The following is a 19,339-nucleotide window of genomic DNA, read 5'->3' on the forward strand; positions in this document are numbered from 1 at the left end:
ACCTCCCCCCGCCTCCGACTCTTCCCGGCCGAGGGGGGCACCCCAGCGCCCCGGGGGCCGCCTTCCTCCCTCCCGCTCCCCGCGCCGGCCCGGGTCTCCGCCCCCTCAGCATCCGACTGCCTCGCAACACCCAACTCCCGCCATCGACCCCATCATCTCCTCCGCAAGCCCTTCCCCGCGTCTGCGCCCGGCTGCCCGTCGCTCAGCCCCTGCCGCCAGGTCCCCCCACCTGGGGCCGCGGCCCCCGCGTCCACCCGGCCGGTCCTTCCCAGGACAGAACCTCCAGGCGCGCTGGGCGCCCCCGGGTGCCCCTCAGACGCCCCTCGGCACCCCCGCCCGCGTCAGTACTGTACGCCGCCGGGCGCGCTCCTCTGTTCTGGGGTCTGGCCCTCCGTCCAGTCAGGCCCCTGCTCCCCATCCCTCCCCCGTCCCCCGCCCGCACCCGGGCAACTCTTCCCTCTCGCACTTTCTCTACTTTGAACCCATCCCAGCAGAGTCCAGGAAGTAGCCAGGCGCCGGGGACTGGCGGCGGAGGCGCCCAATGGAGCGCGCCAGCGGCGGCGGCGGCCCCGCCCAGAGGGTGAGCACGGCCAATGGGCGCGCGGGGGCGGGACTTCCGCTGTCCCGCGGAGGGCGGGGGAGCGAACTGTTGTGGTGCGGCGCGTCGGGCGGGCGGCGGCTGGGCGGCCCAGGGGCTGCCGCGGGACTCGGGGCGCAGCCGAGCGGCTGCAGGGGTGGGGCGAGCCGGACGCGCCCCGGGGCCCGGGCGCCGCGGGTTCGAGGCCGGGCCCGGCGCGGGGAGGCCGCGCCGCCCCGGGGGAGCTGCCCGGCGGTGAGTTTGCCCCGCAGCCGAAAGAAGGCGGGAGCCGGCGGGGGCCCTCGGAACCCCCTGGCAAGCCGGGCCCGGAGTCCCCGGGGAGCGGCTGCTTCCTGGGGCGCCTTCCCGGACGCCCCCGCCCAACGGCAGCGGTTCCGGGCCCCCGGCGGCAGGCGCGTCCGGGTGACCCCCGGCGGGGCCCTGCGAGCCGCGGGAGCCGACCCCGGGGCCTCGAGCGGGGAGGAAGGGGCTTCCCCGAGGCGCGGGGCCGGCGGCCGGAGGAGCGCGAGCGCGGCGGAGCGGGGCCGGGCCTCCCCGGCGCGGGGCAGGGCAGCGCCGGGTCTGCGGACGGACTCCGGGACCCTCGGGCGCGGGGGCCTGGCCGACCTGCCCCGCGGGGCGCGCGGCCGCGGAGTGGCCTGCCGGGGGTCCCCCCGCAGAGGGGCCGGCCCGGGGCGGGGAGATGAACGGCTTCAGCACGGAGGAGGACAGCCGCGAAGGGCCCCCCGCCGCCCCCGCCGCCGCCCCGGGCTACGGCCAGAGCTGCTGCCTCATCGAGGACGGCGAGCGCTGCGTCCGGCCCGCGGGCAACGCCTCCTTCAGCAAGAGGGTCCAGAAGAGCATCTCGCAGAAGAAACTCAAGCTGGACATCGACAAGAGCGTGAGTCCGCCCCCGCCCCCGCCCCCGCCCCGTCCCCGCCGGGTGCCCGCCGGGTCCCCGCGCGCCGCCCCCCTCGGCCGCCGTCCCCGGCTGCGGCCCGGACCCCCGGGGCCCTCCCCGCCCTGGGCCTCGCCGCCCTTGATCTGCAAACTGGGGAGTTGCACTCGGGATTTCAAAGGCCGCTTCGGCTCGGGCAGGCTCGGACTGGGATCCTGCCCAAATCCGGGAGGCTGGGGGCGGGGGGCGGGGGGGGGCGGTGTTCCGAGGACCTTTCCTGCCTGGGAAGATCTGACTACAGTTGAGGGCTTGCGGTATTGGTTTTGATACTGGGGCAGGGAGACATGGGTTGATCCTGTTGGCCCACGAAGCTGCAAGTATTGGGGAGAAGGCGATGAAGGGACCCGGCTCTTCAACTTCTGTCTCCTCGGAACCCTGTGATCGCTTCAGAAAAGGAAAGGTGGCAGTTACTTCCCCCCACCCCACCCCACCCCACCGCCTCAAGCCACCGCCTCGGCTTCTGCAGAGGGTCACCGAGCTCGCTGCTTGCTGCTTCGCATGCAGCTGTGGGGAAATGGGATTTTCAAGGATGTGGCGGAAATAAGGCCAAGGCCAGGTCTTGGGAGGTGGCTGTCTGCAGTCCGAGTGACCAGGAGGAAGAAAATCCATTTTCTTACGGGTAGCTTCTTTAGAAAGGCAGTTGGAGAAGGGGCGTTAAATTTGAATAGAATCGCCCTGTGTTTTGTGCCTAATTATAGGAAAACTTTTCCTGTGTGATTTCACCACTCCTAGTTAACAATTCTAAAGATGTGCCTATTGTCAACCAATTAAGAACTTTTTAGTTTGACATCTGTTGCTGCAAGCCTTAAGTGGCTGCCTCCTGATTAGGAATTGGAAATGAGTTAAGGGTGCCTTTAATATTCAGGTAGACCAGCTAAGAGCTCAGGTGGTTAATATCCAGTCTCCTTTAGGACCAAAATTCCACTGTTGGGGAAAATTAGAGATTGCTTGTTAAACTGAAAGGACACACACTTTTCTGCTTCGGATCTTAGAGTGGACACTGAGGCCTAGAGATAAGAAGTGACCATGCCAAAGTCACACAGTGACTAAGAGGCTCGTTAATTTCTTAAACCCATTATCTGACTTTCCTCTGAACACTATGCATAAGCTTTGATTAAGTCTAAATAAATAAAAAATCTTACTGCCTCTTCTTTCAGGCTCTTCCCTCCCATTCCCCTCCTCCCCCGCCTTTCTTTTAAGTTAACAATCACAATATATTTGCCACTCTTGAAAGATGCTGTTTTTTTTTAAAAGGCGGGGGGGGGGTGTCAGTTAATGGCTTTCTTACTACAAATCTGTACCAATGAGTGAATGAAAGGAATTCAGAGAGCAAACAACTGGCTAGACACTAAGGAGGTCCAGATTAGGACATGTGTTGAAGTGAAATGCCTAATTCTAAGACAGCAGTGAATTTATCCTCTTGGAAACACTGCCTACCTTTTGTGTAGGTGGTTGGGAGCCTTTACTTGAACAGCTTATAATATTTTCCAGTCCTTAAAAAAAAAGAAAAAAAGAAAAAGAAATTTCCAGTTCTTTTAAATTCTTGGATGCCATGACATCTGAACAACTGTGCTGCCACTCGGGGTCCATTACCCAGTGACCCCACTGGAAAACCTGTGTTGAGCTATGTTGGTGGTTTCACACACAATATCTAGGAGAGAGGCAGCATGAATGTGGCACTAGAGTTCCCCAAAAGTAATGTTTCTGGAGGAGTAGTGTTTCTTTTTTTTTTTTAATTTTTTTTAAATTTATTTATTTATGATAGTCACAGAGAGAGAGAGGGAGAGAGGCAGAGACACAGGCAGAGGGAGAAGCAGGCTCCATGCACCGGGAGCTCGATGTGGGATTCGATCCCGGGTCTCCAGGATCGCGCCCTGGGCCAAAGGCAGGCGCCAAACCGCTGCACCACCCAGGGATCCCTGGAGGAGTAGTGTTTCAAGGTGGAATCACTCACAATTTGTTTCAAGGTGGTGGTATAGAATCATTATTTCTGAAGGGGGATTCTACTTCATTCTCACAGGCTTGGGCAGGAATTCAATTCTAAGTAACTGCCGTGTGACAAGAATTTTAGCTGTTGCAGAAAGTGAAACAGAAAAGAAAAACACTGGGGCTTTTGCCACCACCCTCGTTCCCCCACCCCTAGCCCCCAAAGGCCACTGAGCTCTGAAATTTCTGAAAATCAGTACGTACTTGAAAATCGTTAAGGAGAAATAATGACTATTTATCTTGTAAAAGGGCCTAGCAGAAAACCTTTTAAAATAATAGCACCAAAAATCCAACTCAGGCAAACTCATTTCATGTAGACATTGGCAGTGCTCTATGAGTTATTAATATATAACATGCTTTCAAGCATTTCTCCAATTGACATATTTCTGCTTTATTCTGGAGAAAAATGGAAGTTGAGAATAGTATAAAGAAAATGTTGTGGTAGGAAAGGACATGCACAAGGGGTCAGAAGGCGTGGGTGACCTTGGCCAAGCTCACAACCCCATCTGTGTGGCTTCTGTTTATCTCTGTAGAAAATGAGATTGGGGCCAGTGGGGTTACACTGGTGATTCTAAGTTCTCTTCCATCCAGAATTCCATTATTCTAGTGTCCTGACCTAAAACCTCCTGGCCACAGCTTCAGGAAGTCCCCTCCCCTGTCTGTTCTACCAAGCGTGCCACTGTGAATTTGAGGAGCTGCTTAATCTCCAGGCTTACGTGTGGAACTGGCTAACATGAGGGCCAGCTTCCCATCAGGAACAGAGAGTATGGTGTGTGTGTGTGCTTTCTTCCCTGCCAAAAGCATGTCCGGTGGTCTATACTTCAACTAGGTGGGATTCATTGGGACGGTGACACAAGCTGTGTCTGAAAGTCCCGTGGCAGAGTTGACACTGGCAAATCTACTTGACTCTGTAGCCATACGTAAGGGCGGCTTTTGCTGGCCTAAGCTGCTTTTGGACGGCAGGGGCTGCCTGTCCTGGTGCAAGTGCACTTAGAGAATACCTGCTGTCTGCAAGATACGGTCACAGTAGCAGCTTAAAAGTGCTCAGGACTCACCAATCCAACCACATGAAAGTGGTGATTCATCTGACTAAAAAGCAAGTTTCATTATTTTCTCCATGAGAAGGCCTGAATTAATTGATGCTGGCTTCCTATCAGCTTATTTTTGTCTGTGTAAATTTATAAGGAATAAATTCAAATTCAGAAGTCTCTCTAGAACATTTGTGTAGCATCTGTTCCAGTGTCAACAACCCCAAGTCATTTACACAGGCGCTTCGTTTTGGTTAGGGTTCTGAGTGGCTCCTCCAGCCACCCCTAGTACTTACATTCTTAAATAAAAACATGTTCACCTCTCAGCTGCTGTTGCTGCCTTCACTTACTGTTATGCCTCTAGCCTGCATTAGAAAATCAGCAGTAGCATCCAACTTCTTTCATGTGGCTTCTGGGAGAATAAGAGTTTCTGCCTCCCTTTCCACTTCTCTTTGTGGGCCAGATGTGTGGTGATGCAAGAAGTATAATTCTGATACACAGAAATGAAGTTGTTTAGAGAGATGTCATCCTACAGTAGTAGCTGTGGTCAGTGGAAAAATCTGAAGTCCTGTCTATCATTACCACAGTCCCTTCTTTCCTCCTTCCTGGGACAGTGCCTTCCAGCCCATTGTAAAATTCATAACTCCTACAGGTCACATCACTCCTTGCTTCAAAGGCCTTGAGGGACTCGGTTTTGTCTGAAAGAAAATCTGCGCTGTTCTCGTGCCCCGAAGCCCCAAATCTCTTAGTGCTCATATATGGGCAGTTAGCTCCACCTCACCGACACCGTCTACCCTGGGCTGCCTCCATCATGCCTTCTTGTCATCTCTATTTGAAACTAAGTCTTGGTCCTCTTCCCATCTGGAATGCTTCCTATCTACCTATAAATCCTCCTTTTCAGTCAGGAACCTCTACACTGACTATCCCAGCCATCTCTCCCTTGGCTGAGCCCCTACCCCTTGTTGTCCCTAGCCTTTAAGGGGGTACTTAGATTATAAGCTCCTCCTGCCCAGTCTGTGATGATAGTGTTTGTATCCCTTTGTGGGCTTCTTGGTCTACAACTCAACAGGAAACTTCTGGAAATCAGGGCCTACATGTTGTTCTTCCTTCTGTTTCTTCAATGCCTTGCAAAGGAGAGAAGCCCCGAAGTTCAAATGTTACCTGTTCCCATAGAATTGGCAAGCCTCACTCTAATTTGCTTCCCATCAGGTAAGGCACCTGTATATCTGCGACTTCCACAAAAATTTCATCCAGAGTGTACGAAATAAAAGGAAGAGGAAGACAAGTGACGATGGTGGAGATTCTCCTGAGCACGACACTGACATTCCTGAGGTAAATGTCAAAAAAGTTCCCTGGCAAAAGCTGGAAGAGTGGATCCTAATGTGATTGTTACCTCTGACCTGGTCCACTTTTTGTATTAAGAAGTAATTTTGAGTCCTCTTTGTTTTGCTGTGGTTTATCTGAAAAGTGAATCATAGAATCATGGTAACATCGAATCTGAGAGCTGAAAACTTAGAAATCAACTGGCCTCACTGCCCCATTGTTTTACAGACAGGCACAAAGGCCCAAGGTCACACAAACAGTTCCGGGCCTATGATCCAGTGCCCTTCCCACTAGGCCAGACTGCCTTTCTGCAGGAAGCCCCTGATGCATTCTTAACTATAACCACAATGTCAAGTTGCTTAAAACTTTTCTTTTTTCCGTTTCGAGTTGGAGACTAATTGGGGTTGGGGGAAGTTAGTTACCCTCTGTTTTCTGGTCTGCAAATGAAGGTGTACATTGTCAGTTCACACCAGCTCTTCTCCCTGATCCAGACTTGTTCCCAAGGAGCCATTCCAAAGTCAGTTATAAGGGCCCAGGGTTTCTCAACCCTGGCACTGTTGATATTTGGGGCCAGGGAAGTCTTTGTTGTGGGGACTGTCCTGTGAATTGTTGGATGTAAGCAGCATCCCTGGATTCTACCCTTTAGATTCCAGTCACCACAGTAGTGACAATAAAAAAAAAATGCCCCCAGACATTAGCAGATGTTCTTGGGGTACGGGAGCAAAACCACCCCTTGCTGAGAACCGTTGCACTGGACGATGAGACCTAGGCTTCACAAACCTTCAAGGGGCTAGTACCTATTGAGCAAGGCTACGGGAAAGAGTATTGCATTTTTTTGAAGTTTTCACTTAAGACTCAGCAGAAGAAAACCTGTTTGTAATGTACATTGAATATTTGACACATGAATATTTCATAAGGCAACCGCCTGTTAGCACTCAGAGTGGAAACGACTGCGTAGGAATAGAAAGAGTAGGCGGGCCTTTGTCTGCAGATGTGGAGAAACCCTTTGAAAATATGGTCCTTTCCCTCTGCCCCTCCCTGTGTCCCTTTTCCCAGTATTGGTTTACAGTATTTTTCTATTGCCTTCAGCATTAGTATTATTATTTCATAAAGAAATGGATGTATTCAATTTCAGTGTTTTTTACCAAAAAAAGGGCGGGGGGAGGGTTTGAGGAATGTTTTGAAAAGAATGAAGGACTTTGGTCCCTCATATTGATCATTCATTTTGTTTTTAAGTGCTCTCCACCTGCCTGAAGCAAGAACATCTCTTTTAGAGGCAGGTAAAAGCAGCCCAACTTTCTGGGCCTTCAATACTTCGTGACTGTGCAGCTTTCCTCTCTTCCTGTGTTAGAAAACAAGGGGGGGTCCTTTCCCTCTGTTATCTGGTCATCTGCAGAAACCCTGACCTAACCTGCTGATTGGTTCACTTGCTACAGTAGCTTTTGAGTTTTCTCCGGAGAGTTGTTCAGGTTTCCAATACCTGAAGGCCGAGCATAGGGAAGAACTCTGAGAACATCAGTACTTCCCTCTGCCCTTCATCCCACCCCTCCTCCGTCTATCCACTACTAAGCTCTGGCCCATCTTCCTCCAGGCCACCTGTCTGGGGTAACCTTTGCTCCCCATGCTTGGTGTCCCTGGCTAGTATCACCAGCCTCTGAAGCTCAACTCATTTCTGATCAGTGCTACAGCATCGTCGCCTCCACCCTCACCCCCCAACAGCCTCCCCTCTAAACCGCCACTTGATCCACTTTCCTGGAACATCACCCCCTACCACCTGTGGTCGCTCCTTCCACTTTTCAAGACCTGTTACCCTCCAGTCTCACCGTTTAAACCCATCGCGATTGCCTATGACCTCTGAGTCTGTCTCTTCATCTCCTGGCTTTCTGTCTCATGGTCTTCTCTCTCATCCCCTAGTCTGGCCCTATTCTCTCTGTCTCTCTAAACCCTGCTCTCCTGCTCTCCTTAGCTTAAGCTTCACCACCTCCAGGAGCCTCCCGGAACCACCCCTCCCCAGCCAGAATTCTTTTTCCACTGTTTTTTGTTTTTGTTTTTTGTCCTCCCAGCCAGTTCTCAGTCCTCAGTGGATCATTTCTAAGACATCTCTGTAGTCTTCTTCAACCCCTATCCCTCCTAGTATAGTGCTGGGCACATAGTGCGCTCTGGGTGAGTCGTGACTAGTCAGGTGATAGATAATGCATTTCTCTTCTTCTCTCTAGGTTGATCTGTTCCAGCTGCAGGTGAACACTCTACGACGTTATAAACGACACTACAAATTGCAGACCAGACCAGGCTTCAATAAGGCCCAGTTAGCAGAAGTAGGTAGACAAATTGCACTGTAAAAAGCAATAGCCAGCATTATGCTTCTGATGGTGACCTTAGTTTTCCCTACTGTGACGTGTGTCTCTAATGCCCTCTGTAGCTCAGAAGCAACTTCCTGTTCCCTCTCTTATATAGTGTAGAGTCCCACAGCTTTAGACCTGGAAAGGCCCTATTTCTGTAAAAGAAACCATGGCACCTAGAGAAGAAAGGACTTGCTTAAAATCACACAGCAAATTAGTAGCAGAATTGAGCCTGGAATCTCTGGATGCCTGATTCTAAGTCCTGAGTGTGCTTTTGTTTGCGCATGTGTTTGAATCTTGTTTTGTAAGTCTATATAGATATGGTCCTTCCTGCACATTGGGTGTGTCAGATTAATTACCCCAAAACCTTTGCTCATATTCTGTGGGAGCTACTCTTTTTCTTTAGTTTTCCCTTTGATTATTTCTTCTCTGATACTGGCAGTGGCAGTAAGTATTATAATGAATAGAACCCAAGAAATTTTTCTCCTACCTGAGCTCTTAATACAATTTGGAGGAGGGAGAAATACTCTATTGGCCCTTGTTTGAATATACTGACAGCCTAGCTTGATACTTCTGTCCTGTTGGCATTTGTGCAGGCTCCGTCTTATCCCTCTTCTTAATGTGCTTTTCTGCCTGTTGTAGAAAATCTGGAAAATGGAAAAAAGAAAAATACAATGCTACCATCCAGAGGTAACCACTCTAGAGTGCTAGTTCTCTCTCATTATCTGTCCCAGCCCCCACAGCACATTCAGAAATTTCCTGAAAGGTTGACAGCCCCATCGGTTTTCTTTTTTTTTTTAGGAGTTTCTTGCTGATCCATCATTTTTCTTAAACTTCCTTCATCAGCATCTAGATAAAACATAGATAGGGGTGCACAGCTCTTTCCTGCTTTAATGTAACATTACCCACTTGCCAGCATTCACCCTGATGAAAGGGACCGGATGAGGTAGGGCAAGAAGAGACCTGCATTCTCAGGACTTGTAAAATAAAGCCAAGCGTCAGGAGTATATAGTAAATGATGACTTATTCTTCAAATGTGATGTCTTTTTTTTTTTAAGATTTTATTTATTTATTCATGAGAGACACAGAGGGAGACAGAGAGAGGCAGACACACAGGCAGAGGGAGAAGCAGACCCCATGCAGGGAGCCTGACATGGGACTCGATCCCGGGTCCCCAGGATCACGCCCTAGGCTGAAGGCAGCGCTAAACTGCTGAGCCACCCAGGCTGCCCTGTGATGTGTCTTTCAAGAGGCAGTATGTACTATTTTAGATGAACTCTTGGGCCAAACACTTTTATCTGTCCAATTGGCCATTCATTTGACACAATTTTAAAAAGACCTTTTTCTGCCCAGTTCCAGGGCCCGCGAGCTGGTGATGGTAGCCACTGGCCAAGCAGAGAGCAGTCCCTACCTGTCCTCCATGGGGATGACCTTGAGATTATGCCGTGATAGACAGTTGGCAGCCACTGAAATAGAACTGCATCTTGGGAATGTTGTGGGCTCAAGTGCTGCTTTTGGAGGCCTGGAAATCAAATCACCGAACCCCTTGGGAAAGAAGGGCATTTTGAGTTCCGCAGCACTGCAGGAAGTTCTGCAGTGATCATAATTCCCCTCTCTAGCTCTGGAAGCAAATTGCACTCCCTCCTTTGCATAGTTCAGAATTTGTGGCCCTGACTTAGGCATGCTTTAACTGACTTTGGTTTTTTTCCCCCCACATAGACTGTCAGCCGACACTTCAGGAACATACCTGTGAATGAAAAAGAGACGCTTGCCTACTTCATCTACATGGTGAAGAGTAACAAGAGTAGACTGGACCAGAAATCGGAGGGTGGCAAACAGCTTGAGTGACGATGAAGCACATCAAGGAATGAAGTGTAATGCTGAACACACAGGTGACATCTGCTACGTTTAAGCCCATAAAGACTGTTAAATTTTATTGTAAATAAAAAAGTTTGAATGATGAATACTGTAAATCTTTTTGGTCAGGAGAATTATATTCTCATGATGCAGCATGTGTATACAAAGACTTTCCTTTAAGGCAACTACCGGACTGAAAAAAGATCGCTAAGAGATTTAAAAACTATGTATTGCAGCATTCAACAAAGCATTAAGTCAATTCTACTGGAAATGTGGGATAGAAAATATTTTGATACTCACCTTGTAAAACCACTCTGCCTTGTGTGAGATGTAGCCCTGGAATAGCAGTGGGGTGCAGCTAACTGCAGGAGCCTGAGTAGACACAAGTCTGCTAGGAACAGACAAGCCCTGCTTTGTTGTGAACTTTGTCGTTGATCAGCAAATGAGTTTGACAGCAGTCCCCCTCACTGGCCCTGTGCCTGGCACACAGTAGGCACACACTCAGTATTTGTTGGCTAATTGCACTGGCCCTGTACCATCTGCTTCACACCTCTAGTTAATGAGCCCTCTGCCATATCTGTTGCTCACCACTTAATTTCTAGAGTGTGGAGGAAACCCTGATGCATCAACAGGTTTCTCATCAGAAGAGGATTTGAGGGCAGTTGCATATACCAAGCTATGTTCGTAAAGGTTCCAGAAACACTGGTACAGGGACCCTCACAGAAGACGCAGCCCTTTGCACATCACTCTGGGCTTTACTTTGGTGGGGAGAGTTAGGAATTGTGACTTTAGTCACCCTCCCAGGCCATAAATGCTTTGACAAATGGAGATACTTAGTTATTTGGGACTCATGTTTTCAGAAATACTAATCCTTAGTTCACAACCACCAAGAAAGCTGCCAAGGATCATGTGATTCCTGCTCAGAAGTCCAGTTCTGGGATAAAAAGTCTGACTGGCCTTGACTCCCTGGGCTTGGGGTCAACAGCAAGTCATGGGTTTGAGTAACAATGGTCAGTGCTATCTGATATTCATTTTTGTGATCAATTTGCCTCCCTTTTAAAAAAGGGGGAAAGATTGCTGAAGCAAATTTTTAAAAATATGAATAATTACCTGATTTTTTTTTAATGTTCAGAAACTCAGATTCCTTTATCTATGTCAGAGCCAAAGTCTCCTTTGAAAACAAAGCTTTATATCCAAAAATATGCTTTTGCAAAAGTTTCTAATCAGTGTGTTAGGGGACAAAGGTTGTGAATAGGGGGTGGGAGAAAAGAGAAGAAAAGGACTTGGATTCTAATTTCTGACCATCTTGACATGTATTGTGGTCAAAAGTATCATTTTCTTATTCAGTTTTAATTGTGAGTGCTTTCTTAAGCCTTAAATTATAAAAGGAGCCGTGGATGGCCTGACCCGGCAGAGAGTTTAAGTGTCTCAAATGGCTCACTCTGAGCATCAGCACAGAGAAGTCAGAACAAAACCCCTACTAAGCTCACTGCCCAAAGGCTCAGTCCTGTGGGGCAGAGAACCGTGCCGACTGGGGACAGGCCACCCCTCTCACTAAAATGCAGTGTGTTCCATTGCAGCAAAGTGTTCACCAGTGTTCAAAATGCATGTCTAGCAGATTGCAGCCTTTTAAAATATGTATACATGAATGTACATAGAACATACTGTAGATTAAGACAGGATCTTATTTTAATACACCCAGCTATGGATAGCACATCAAGGTGCCCAAGAAGTGTTTTTAGCCATTTCAAGTTGAGTCTGTAGAGATTGGTTGAAGAGTGTTGATGTGCAGACATCAAGAAGGCTCCAAGGTATGTTGCTTACAAAGATTCTTCTCCTGAGAGACTTAAAAAGTCTTGAAGGCACCAAGCCCCCCTTTGTCAAGGGGAGTGTTTTCTCATCAGTTTGGTGGCGGTAGGGGCGCTCAGATGATGGCGACAGGTTAAAGCATTGGTAGTCTGCTCTCTGGGAATGTCCGCCTCTTACTAAGAAATGTATCTTTCTGATGTTTAAGCGAGAACTGCCGATGTGTAGGTCATGTCACTATTTCTTTAACAGCAAATTTGTTTCCCAGTGGAGAGAGACAGCAGTATATTTTTGTACAGGAAGCTGTGGTGTTAGGATCCATCTGTTCACGTGTGTCTGTAAATACTTTTGTTCCAATGTGAAGCCTGGGGAAACGTTCACCTTCAGCCAGATGCTGTGCACACTTGAGTCCCCTGCCACCTTTCCTCAAAAGAGAGATACTTTTAGAAAATGGAGGTTGTGGGTATGTTTTCAACCTTTGAAAACATGTCAGAGGGAAAAGACAAAACTATGTGAACTTAATGATTTTCTTGTGTGCGGAGATCTGTTCTTTCATCAAACCACTAAGCCACTTGCCTTAGCCTCTTCTGCGATTTCCCATGGCTTAACCTGTGGGCAGAAGACTTCTGCCTGTTAGCAATGGCTGGGCCCTCTGAAGCAGTGGAGTCTGGGGAAAGCAGTGTTCATCTTGGCTGCCTACATTTTTATACACCTGCCAAGGACTCTTTGCGCTTCTCTCCACCTGTAATGTTGCAACATTGCCTTCTCTCCTCTTGGTGCTCCTGGGCAAAACTGGAATGTGAAATCCAGAGCTGACATTGTCTTCTTAAAGAGGATGGTTCCTGCCTCGGTCCAGCCTGGTATGACTCTCTCATATGCCCTGCAGGTTGTCACATGGAAATGTCAGTATCCTGCCACTCGTGTTGCTTCGATTTAGGGTTTTAAAAAAACAAATGGACAGACTTCTTATTTCAACAAGCAAACTCTTAGGTTGGCAACAGCATGCGAAAAAGCTCATAGCCGAATCCCATGAAAGACTGAAACCAAAGGCTTCGAGATTGGCATCGTAAAATGACAAGGAATTTCACTTATGTGTTAGAGCCGCCAAGTTGTCCGATGTTCCTGTCACAGCTAAATAGTCACTGCTCGCCTTCCAGAGAACAGATATTAATAATTGTTTGCAGCTGGAATGTTGCATCTAACCTCGGCATTTCAGCTGCTTGTTTTGTGGGAACTTTGTGGCTAATATCCCACAGGACAGCTGCCTGGTGGAAGGGAGAAAGTAGGAGAGGGGACTTCCTCAGGGGGACCTTGTCTGTTGAAATAGGCTGTCCAGACCGTGGGTCCTAGAGAAGTTGCTTCATGGAAGTCACCTGAAGGCTCTCAGTTGTTATAATGGTGAGATCCCAAAGTTGGGAAAGGGTCTTTAAGTCATCGGTCCAGTCTCCCCACAGGTGCTGACATCTGCCTACAACTGTCCCACCCAGGGTTTGAGCAGTCTGGGCTTAAACACCTCTGAGGACAGGGAACTCACTACCTCCTGGGAAGCCTGCTCTATCTCTATAAACCTCTGGCTTTTCTGTGTTCTCTGTCACTTCCATCTTAATCTCTGCCCAGTGGGGGCCATATGGAACGGGTTGTTCATCTTGGCCAAGGACCTAATTGCTGGCACTGTACCAGGGCAGAGCAGTTGTTTTTTGGAAAGGAGCAGCTAGCAGTTAGATACTTTGGTGCCCTGACTGTCCTTCCCCCTCAGCACAGGTCCTTTTAGTTCCCTGTTAATGGAGGTTGCAGAAACCTCGTCAGCCTGGTTCTCCTCCCATGTTCTTGCTGAAGCAGTTTTAGGGGGTGGGGAGGAGTTGCTGTCATCCTGATAAAAAATAATAACCTAAGAAGGGATGGGGCACTAATTTCATGCCTGCCCCACAAAAACTGATGCTCACATCACTTAGGAAAAATTTTAGCTAGAAGATTGTAAAATATTGCTCTGTGTGGAGTTTAAAGGTTCCGTGGCTTCTGAGGGCTTATACCTTAAGATTTCTGCAGGTACTTCCCACATTGTTTTTATCGAGAAAACAAAGCTTAGGACCTTGGAGGAGAGGCATACCACAGGCCTCTGTGTCTGAGTAGACATATATGTTCAAGCTAGAAAGTCCTGTGAGGTTGCTCTTGCCCCATCATTCATTTTAAAGACAGGAGACTAAAATTCAGAACTTGTCTGAGTCACGTGGCACTGTCTGGATTAACCTCTGGTCCTCCTGACCTATCCAGAGCTCTTCTCACTCTCTGACAGGCACATGTATGGAATCCTGTCTAAAGCAAGCTGCCTGCAGATTCTTGAGACCTTGCCACTGAGCACAGAGGTTCCTGAGGCCATCCTGGCTCCCAGGGGCTGTGAACCCACCTGCTGAACTCCAGGCTGTGTGAAATGATTAGGAAGAGAGTCCACTGAGTTTCACCAAATGAACATGAGGGGAGAACAGAACTAGTTTATGATTTAAGACCAGGGTTCTAAAGTCCTGGCAGGAATCCTAGTGTCCTAGAATCTCAATTCTCACAAGATGGGCTTGCTCTGAGATCTGTTGGTCAGACTTCTGCCTTTCAGGTGGTGGTTTGGGGTTGTGTCACTCAGCTGGCCCCCATGCAGACAGACACAGCTCTGAGGCCCTGTGATTCATGGCCTCCCAGTCCCTGTTACTGGGCTAAAAGGACAAGTAAGCCCAAGGCCATGGCCTGGGAAGCATGGTGCTTTGGGTGCCTTTTTATTCCCTTCACTTTTTACAGACTGGTTCCAAGTTCAAGGTTAGGAAGGGTAAAGTTGATCCAGCGTTTTGTGGTGGTGTCTAGTCTGGGGCAAGGTGGGACCTCTTCTTAAGGTAGAAATGTCTACAATCAGTTATTTCATCTGGCTTGCATCCTAAACCACGGACCCTTCGGTTTTTCTCACTCAATGAACACATGTTCGCCAGTAACGGAAGGTTGTACGGGACCCCGGTTTCACATGTCTGCTATCCGTTATGCCCATCAGAATGTTTTTGGGGTGTGGGTTTGTTTTCCATTTTGTAACTGCCTTATCAAAAAGCAAGTGCCCTTCCATTCCAGGCCTCCTCATACTGTATTGTTTCCTGCCAAATTCGGGGGATCATTTGTATTTTAATTTTGTAATCTATGGCTCTGTACTGTTGAAAGGCTCTCAATCCTGTGGGGTCTCCTTAGTATGTATGTGATTTTTCATGTTGCAATATCACACAGATGGGATGGCCCGACTTTCGCTCTTAATAAACGATCTGAATGAGTAACGAGATACATATTCTCTTTTTCTCCTTGAACGGCCACATGGAATTCAGATGCTTTCTCTTCTGTATTTCGCCCCTGGCTGTGTAGTACAGCCATTGGTGACAGCGGTCTTTCCTCCGGGCTCTCAGGACTAGCTCCCACATTCCCCCTTCCAATCCTAGGGCACATCAAGTAAGTTCAAATCACAGAAGTTGACTCCCGCCCTCCCACTCACTCCTACTGAAGGAGACGATGAATCTGATGGCCAGAGGCTGGAGCCTGAATGCCACATAGCATCCTAGATACCCTGAGCAAAAAGCTTTCCTCTGGCTCTGCAATTATCCATCTATAAAGTGAGAAGCCTCCGCTGGCTGGAGGACTGCAAGCCACAATCCCTGCAGGGGGCCACTGGAGAACTAGGGTCCCTCCTGAGGGCAGCCACTACTCAGCCCCAGCCTATTGTTGCCTTGTGGAGATGCCAGCCCTGAGTGGCCACTTCTCGAAATTTCACAAGAGGAGCTGGTAGTCTAGACCTTTATACAAATATCCCAGTGTTCAAATGGCTCAAAAACATCCTTCACAGACTGTGGACTGGTGTTTCTTCACCTACAGTAGAGGCTTGCTATTTAGAGTCTGTTCATCATCTGAATGCTTGTTAGAAATGCAGACTCCTTGCCCCCCTTGCCTGCCAGCTGCCTACTGAATCAGGTCTGTGTTTTAGCAAAGTCCGCAGGCCAGTCACATGCTCACGATGGGACTACCTGACTGCGTTTTACTGGTGGAGGTCCCTGAGGCTGCCGGATGAAGCCCCTTGCCCAGCCACGCCTCAGACTGGGGTCTTTCATCTCACATGTGTCATTAGTGACCCTTCAGCACAGTTCTGTCCTCAGCAGAGTGGAAGGGAAGAAATGCAATAAATGTCTTCATCTTATTAGTTATCTAGAAGGAATTGATGCTAGCTCTAAAATTTTAAGTGGCATTGAAATTGCCAGTGCAGTTCCTCTCCTCGCCACTCCACCATAGTCCACTTCCTCCTGTGGAGGGTGACTTCTCAGGAGGTATTTTTGGAGGCAAAGAGGATGGGGAGTCTTGGGTATCCCTCAGAGTCCACAGGGTTCGTGATGGATTGCTGCTGAAGGATGCAGTCATTTAGGTGACCCCTGAGGTGATTTCCTTCAGGAAGCGAAGTTGTAATTTTCATACCATGTTGTCTCTCCGTGTGAGTGTACCATAGTTCCCTCCATCCCTCCACCTGCTGCCCTCCATTTCTTCCACAGAGAAGGGGCTGCCCGCTGTCCTCTAACCCCCCATACACAGAACCTCAAAGAGGTGCTTTGTCCCCAGGCTTCCCCCACACTGGCTGACCTCTGCTAGAGCCGGTCTCCTGTGAGTATCCAGAGACGTGAGTTATGATGGGAGGATGAACCCACATCTTTACAGAAGTTTCACCAGTAACCTGACACCCCTTTTACTTTTTTTTTTTTTAAGAATTATTTATTCATGAGAGACAGAGGCAGAGACATAGGCAGAGGGAGAAGCCAGCTCCTTACAGGGAGCCTGATGTGGGACTCAGTCCCAGGATCCCAGGATCATGCCCTAAGCCGAAGGCAGACACTCAATCGCTGAGCCACCCAGGTGCGTGACACCGCTTTCTCAAAACAGACCTTTAGAATAATACCAAATCATCCGAAGTACAGCGTTTTTGACAGTGTGGCACTCGCCACCTCCCACCCGCATCAGAATCCCCTAAGAATGCTGTGTACGATGCCATTCCTGGGCCTCCATCCCAGATTCTCAGAACAAAAAGCTCAGGGGCCTAATTCTAAGAATGTGAATTTTTAAAATTTCCCCAAGTAAGACTTAAGCTCAATAAAGTTAAGAAGAATCTGGTCCAGAGGTTTCCCAGTCCAGCAGCTTTAGCCTCATCGGGACTACTTGCTCAGAGTTCCCAGTGAGACCTAGTTAATGAGAATCTCCTCAATCTTCCTGGGGTCCAGGAAACTGTTTTTACAAAATCTCCCAGAGCATTTGTATGCACATCCAAGTTTTTAGGAACCACTGAATTCAACGCTTCAAGGCCCAGGGACAGAAAGTAGCTGTGTTCCACCTGGAACAGCTCAGAAGTGTCAGAGCCTGAGCAAATATGGTGACATGCACAGCCACAGAGGCTCTTTTAAGAGGAATCATTGCCATGGATAGTCTTCAGTCTGGATAAAACCAGAATGAAAATGGCCCACAGCTCTAGCACTCTGCCCAGCATGTAGGACAACACTATAAATGTCTGCAGTTGAATCTTCCATGAACTTAACAGTCTTTTAGTTTATAAGGACCTTTCCTGTCTAGAAACAATAATATTAGCTGCCAAGTGCAGCGTGCACACCAGACAACAAGCTACTAGTTTTACATGCATTGATTCATTTAATCTCATTACAATTATATAAAATAGGGACTGTTAACTCCAGTTTATAGAGGTATAAATGCAGGCGTAGAGAGGAGGAACTTTCCTGAGTAAAAAAGCTAGAGACACTCTTTGGATTGGGTCCAAGGGTCATCTGGTCCTTAGGGACATGTCAACCTCACTGTCAGAGAACTCAGGCATGCCACACTTTGAAGCAGGAGAGCCACAGTCAGCCTTGACCCAAAGTGGATTTACTAAGTGGATTTACTAAACTTTAATGAGGGATTCCTAGAAGTCACTAAGACTCTAGTTAGGAAATTTAATAGGGTTTAATGGAGGTTAACAAGGTACATCCAACTTTCCAGCCAGGTTTTAACTTACCAGAGCTGAGCGGAGATTAACAGGCCCAGGAGGTGTAAAGGCACCTGTGTGATTTAATGGGGTTAATGAAACTGTCAGAGGTTGGCCAAGAGGGACAGAGCCAGAACACACCACTGCTAACAACTCAATCTGGTTGTGGTCAAGAGACATTAAACAGCTGAAGCCTGCTCTGTCCTGCTCTGGGCACCACGGAGGTAGCAAGTAAAAGAAGGCCACAACCAACAGGCCAGCTGTGGTTACTCCTGGTTGGTGGGACTTGGGGTTTTGTTTCTCCTTTGTGCCTTTTTGGTATCTAAATCGTTTATAATGGGTGTGAACATTTTCACCAAATCTATAAGATTGCAAAGCAATGTTTTAAGTGCCCTCAAAGCCCTTCTCCACATACATAATTTTTAGGTTACATATTCCTCAAACCTGTAGAAAATAGGTAAAAACAACAAGAATACTACAATCTTAAATTGGGTAACACTTCACTTGTAAAGGGCTCTCACCCATCGTCTCTGTGGGTTTTGTCACACACTACAAAATAGCCATATACAAGGTCACACTGGGCAGTGGAAGAGCCAAAGCAAATCCTCTCTTCTGCCTCCCAGATTGGCACAGTGTCTTCACTGAGCTCTTAACTCTGTGACAGGCCCAACATTTAAGCACTTTACATGCTTTATGACCATAGGAGCTGATAACTATTTTATAGACAGGTTTAGAAAGGTGAAACGGTCGGACACCTGGGTGGCTCAGTGGCTGAGCGTCTGCCTCTGGCTCAGGTGGGATTGAATCCCACATCAGGCTCCCCGCAGGGAGCCTGCTTCTCCCTTTGCCTATGTCTCTGCCTCTCACTCTGATCACTCATGAAAAAAATAATCTTAAAAAAAGAAAAAGAAAATGGCTTGTCCAAGGCCATCAATAAGTGGGGGGGACGAGAATCAGACACAGGGCTATCTGACCCCGAAGCCCAATGTGCCCTGCTGCTCACTCACCCCATAAGCTACTATCTCATGGGAGCATTGTTCCCAACAGTGAAGAAGTGGAAACAATCTATGTGTCAAATAAAAGGAACAGTTGTCGGGCGTTAGCTGCGGCTGCGAACCGCGACGCTCGCGTCTTTTCACTGTTGCTATCATAAAATAAAATTTAAAAAAATAAAAAATTCTTAAAAAAAAAAGGGAACCAGTTTTAAAAGTATTATAAATATGTCTACATGTAAAATAATATAACATAAAAGGACATTCATAGCAGTTTAGAAATGCTAGAAAACTATACTACAGAGGTATATATGTATACATGTTATATGAGCATGAATATATATGTGGATGTGTGGACTTGCATATTGTGTATCTACATACTATATGTGTATATGAACAAGTATGTGCAAATATATACACACACACATCTTTATCTGCAACTAAGGCC

At 48.2% G+C, this 19,339-nt stretch overlaps 1 protein-coding gene across 1 annotated transcript; it reads left to right on the forward strand.

Annotated features, from left to right (window-relative positions):
- Positions 1–652: 652 nt before the first annotated feature.
- SAP30L (SAP30 like) lies at positions 653–15,178 on the forward strand. Its single transcript, XM_055325487.1, has 4 exons — positions 653–1,478; positions 5,759–5,881; positions 8,089–8,187; positions 9,931–15,178. Exons 1-4 carry the CDS (start codon positions 1,281–1,283, stop codon positions 10,057–10,059), a joined length of 549 nt encoding a protein of 182 aa, XP_055181462.1. The 5' UTR covers positions 653–1,280; the 3' UTR covers positions 10,060–15,178.
- Positions 15,179–19,339: the final 4,161 nt, after the last annotated feature.

The sequence above is a fragment of the Nyctereutes procyonoides genome, unplaced genomic scaffold (assembly GCF_905146905.1).
Source record: "Nyctereutes procyonoides isolate TBG_1078 unplaced genomic scaffold, NYPRO_anot_genome, whole genome shotgun sequence".
Classification (NCBI taxonomy): Eukaryota; Metazoa; Chordata; class Mammalia; order Carnivora; family Canidae; genus Nyctereutes; species Nyctereutes procyonoides.

What these genes read in the sequence shown, in the direction of transcription:
- SAP30L (XM_055325487.1), top strand. Translation starts at nt 1,281, where the DNA reads ATGAACGGCTTCAGCACGGAGGAGGACAGCCGCGAAGGGCCCCCCGCC. An exon ending in AGCTGGACATCGACAAGAGC is followed by an intron (nt 1,479 to 5,758) that starts GTGAGTCCGCCC and finishes GCTTCCCATCAG; the next exon opens with GTAAGGCACCTGTATATCTG. An exon ending in ACGACACTGACATTCCTGAG is followed by an intron (nt 5,882 to 8,088) that starts GTAAATGTCAAA and finishes TCTTCTCTCTAG; the next exon opens with GTTGATCTGTTCCAGCTGCA.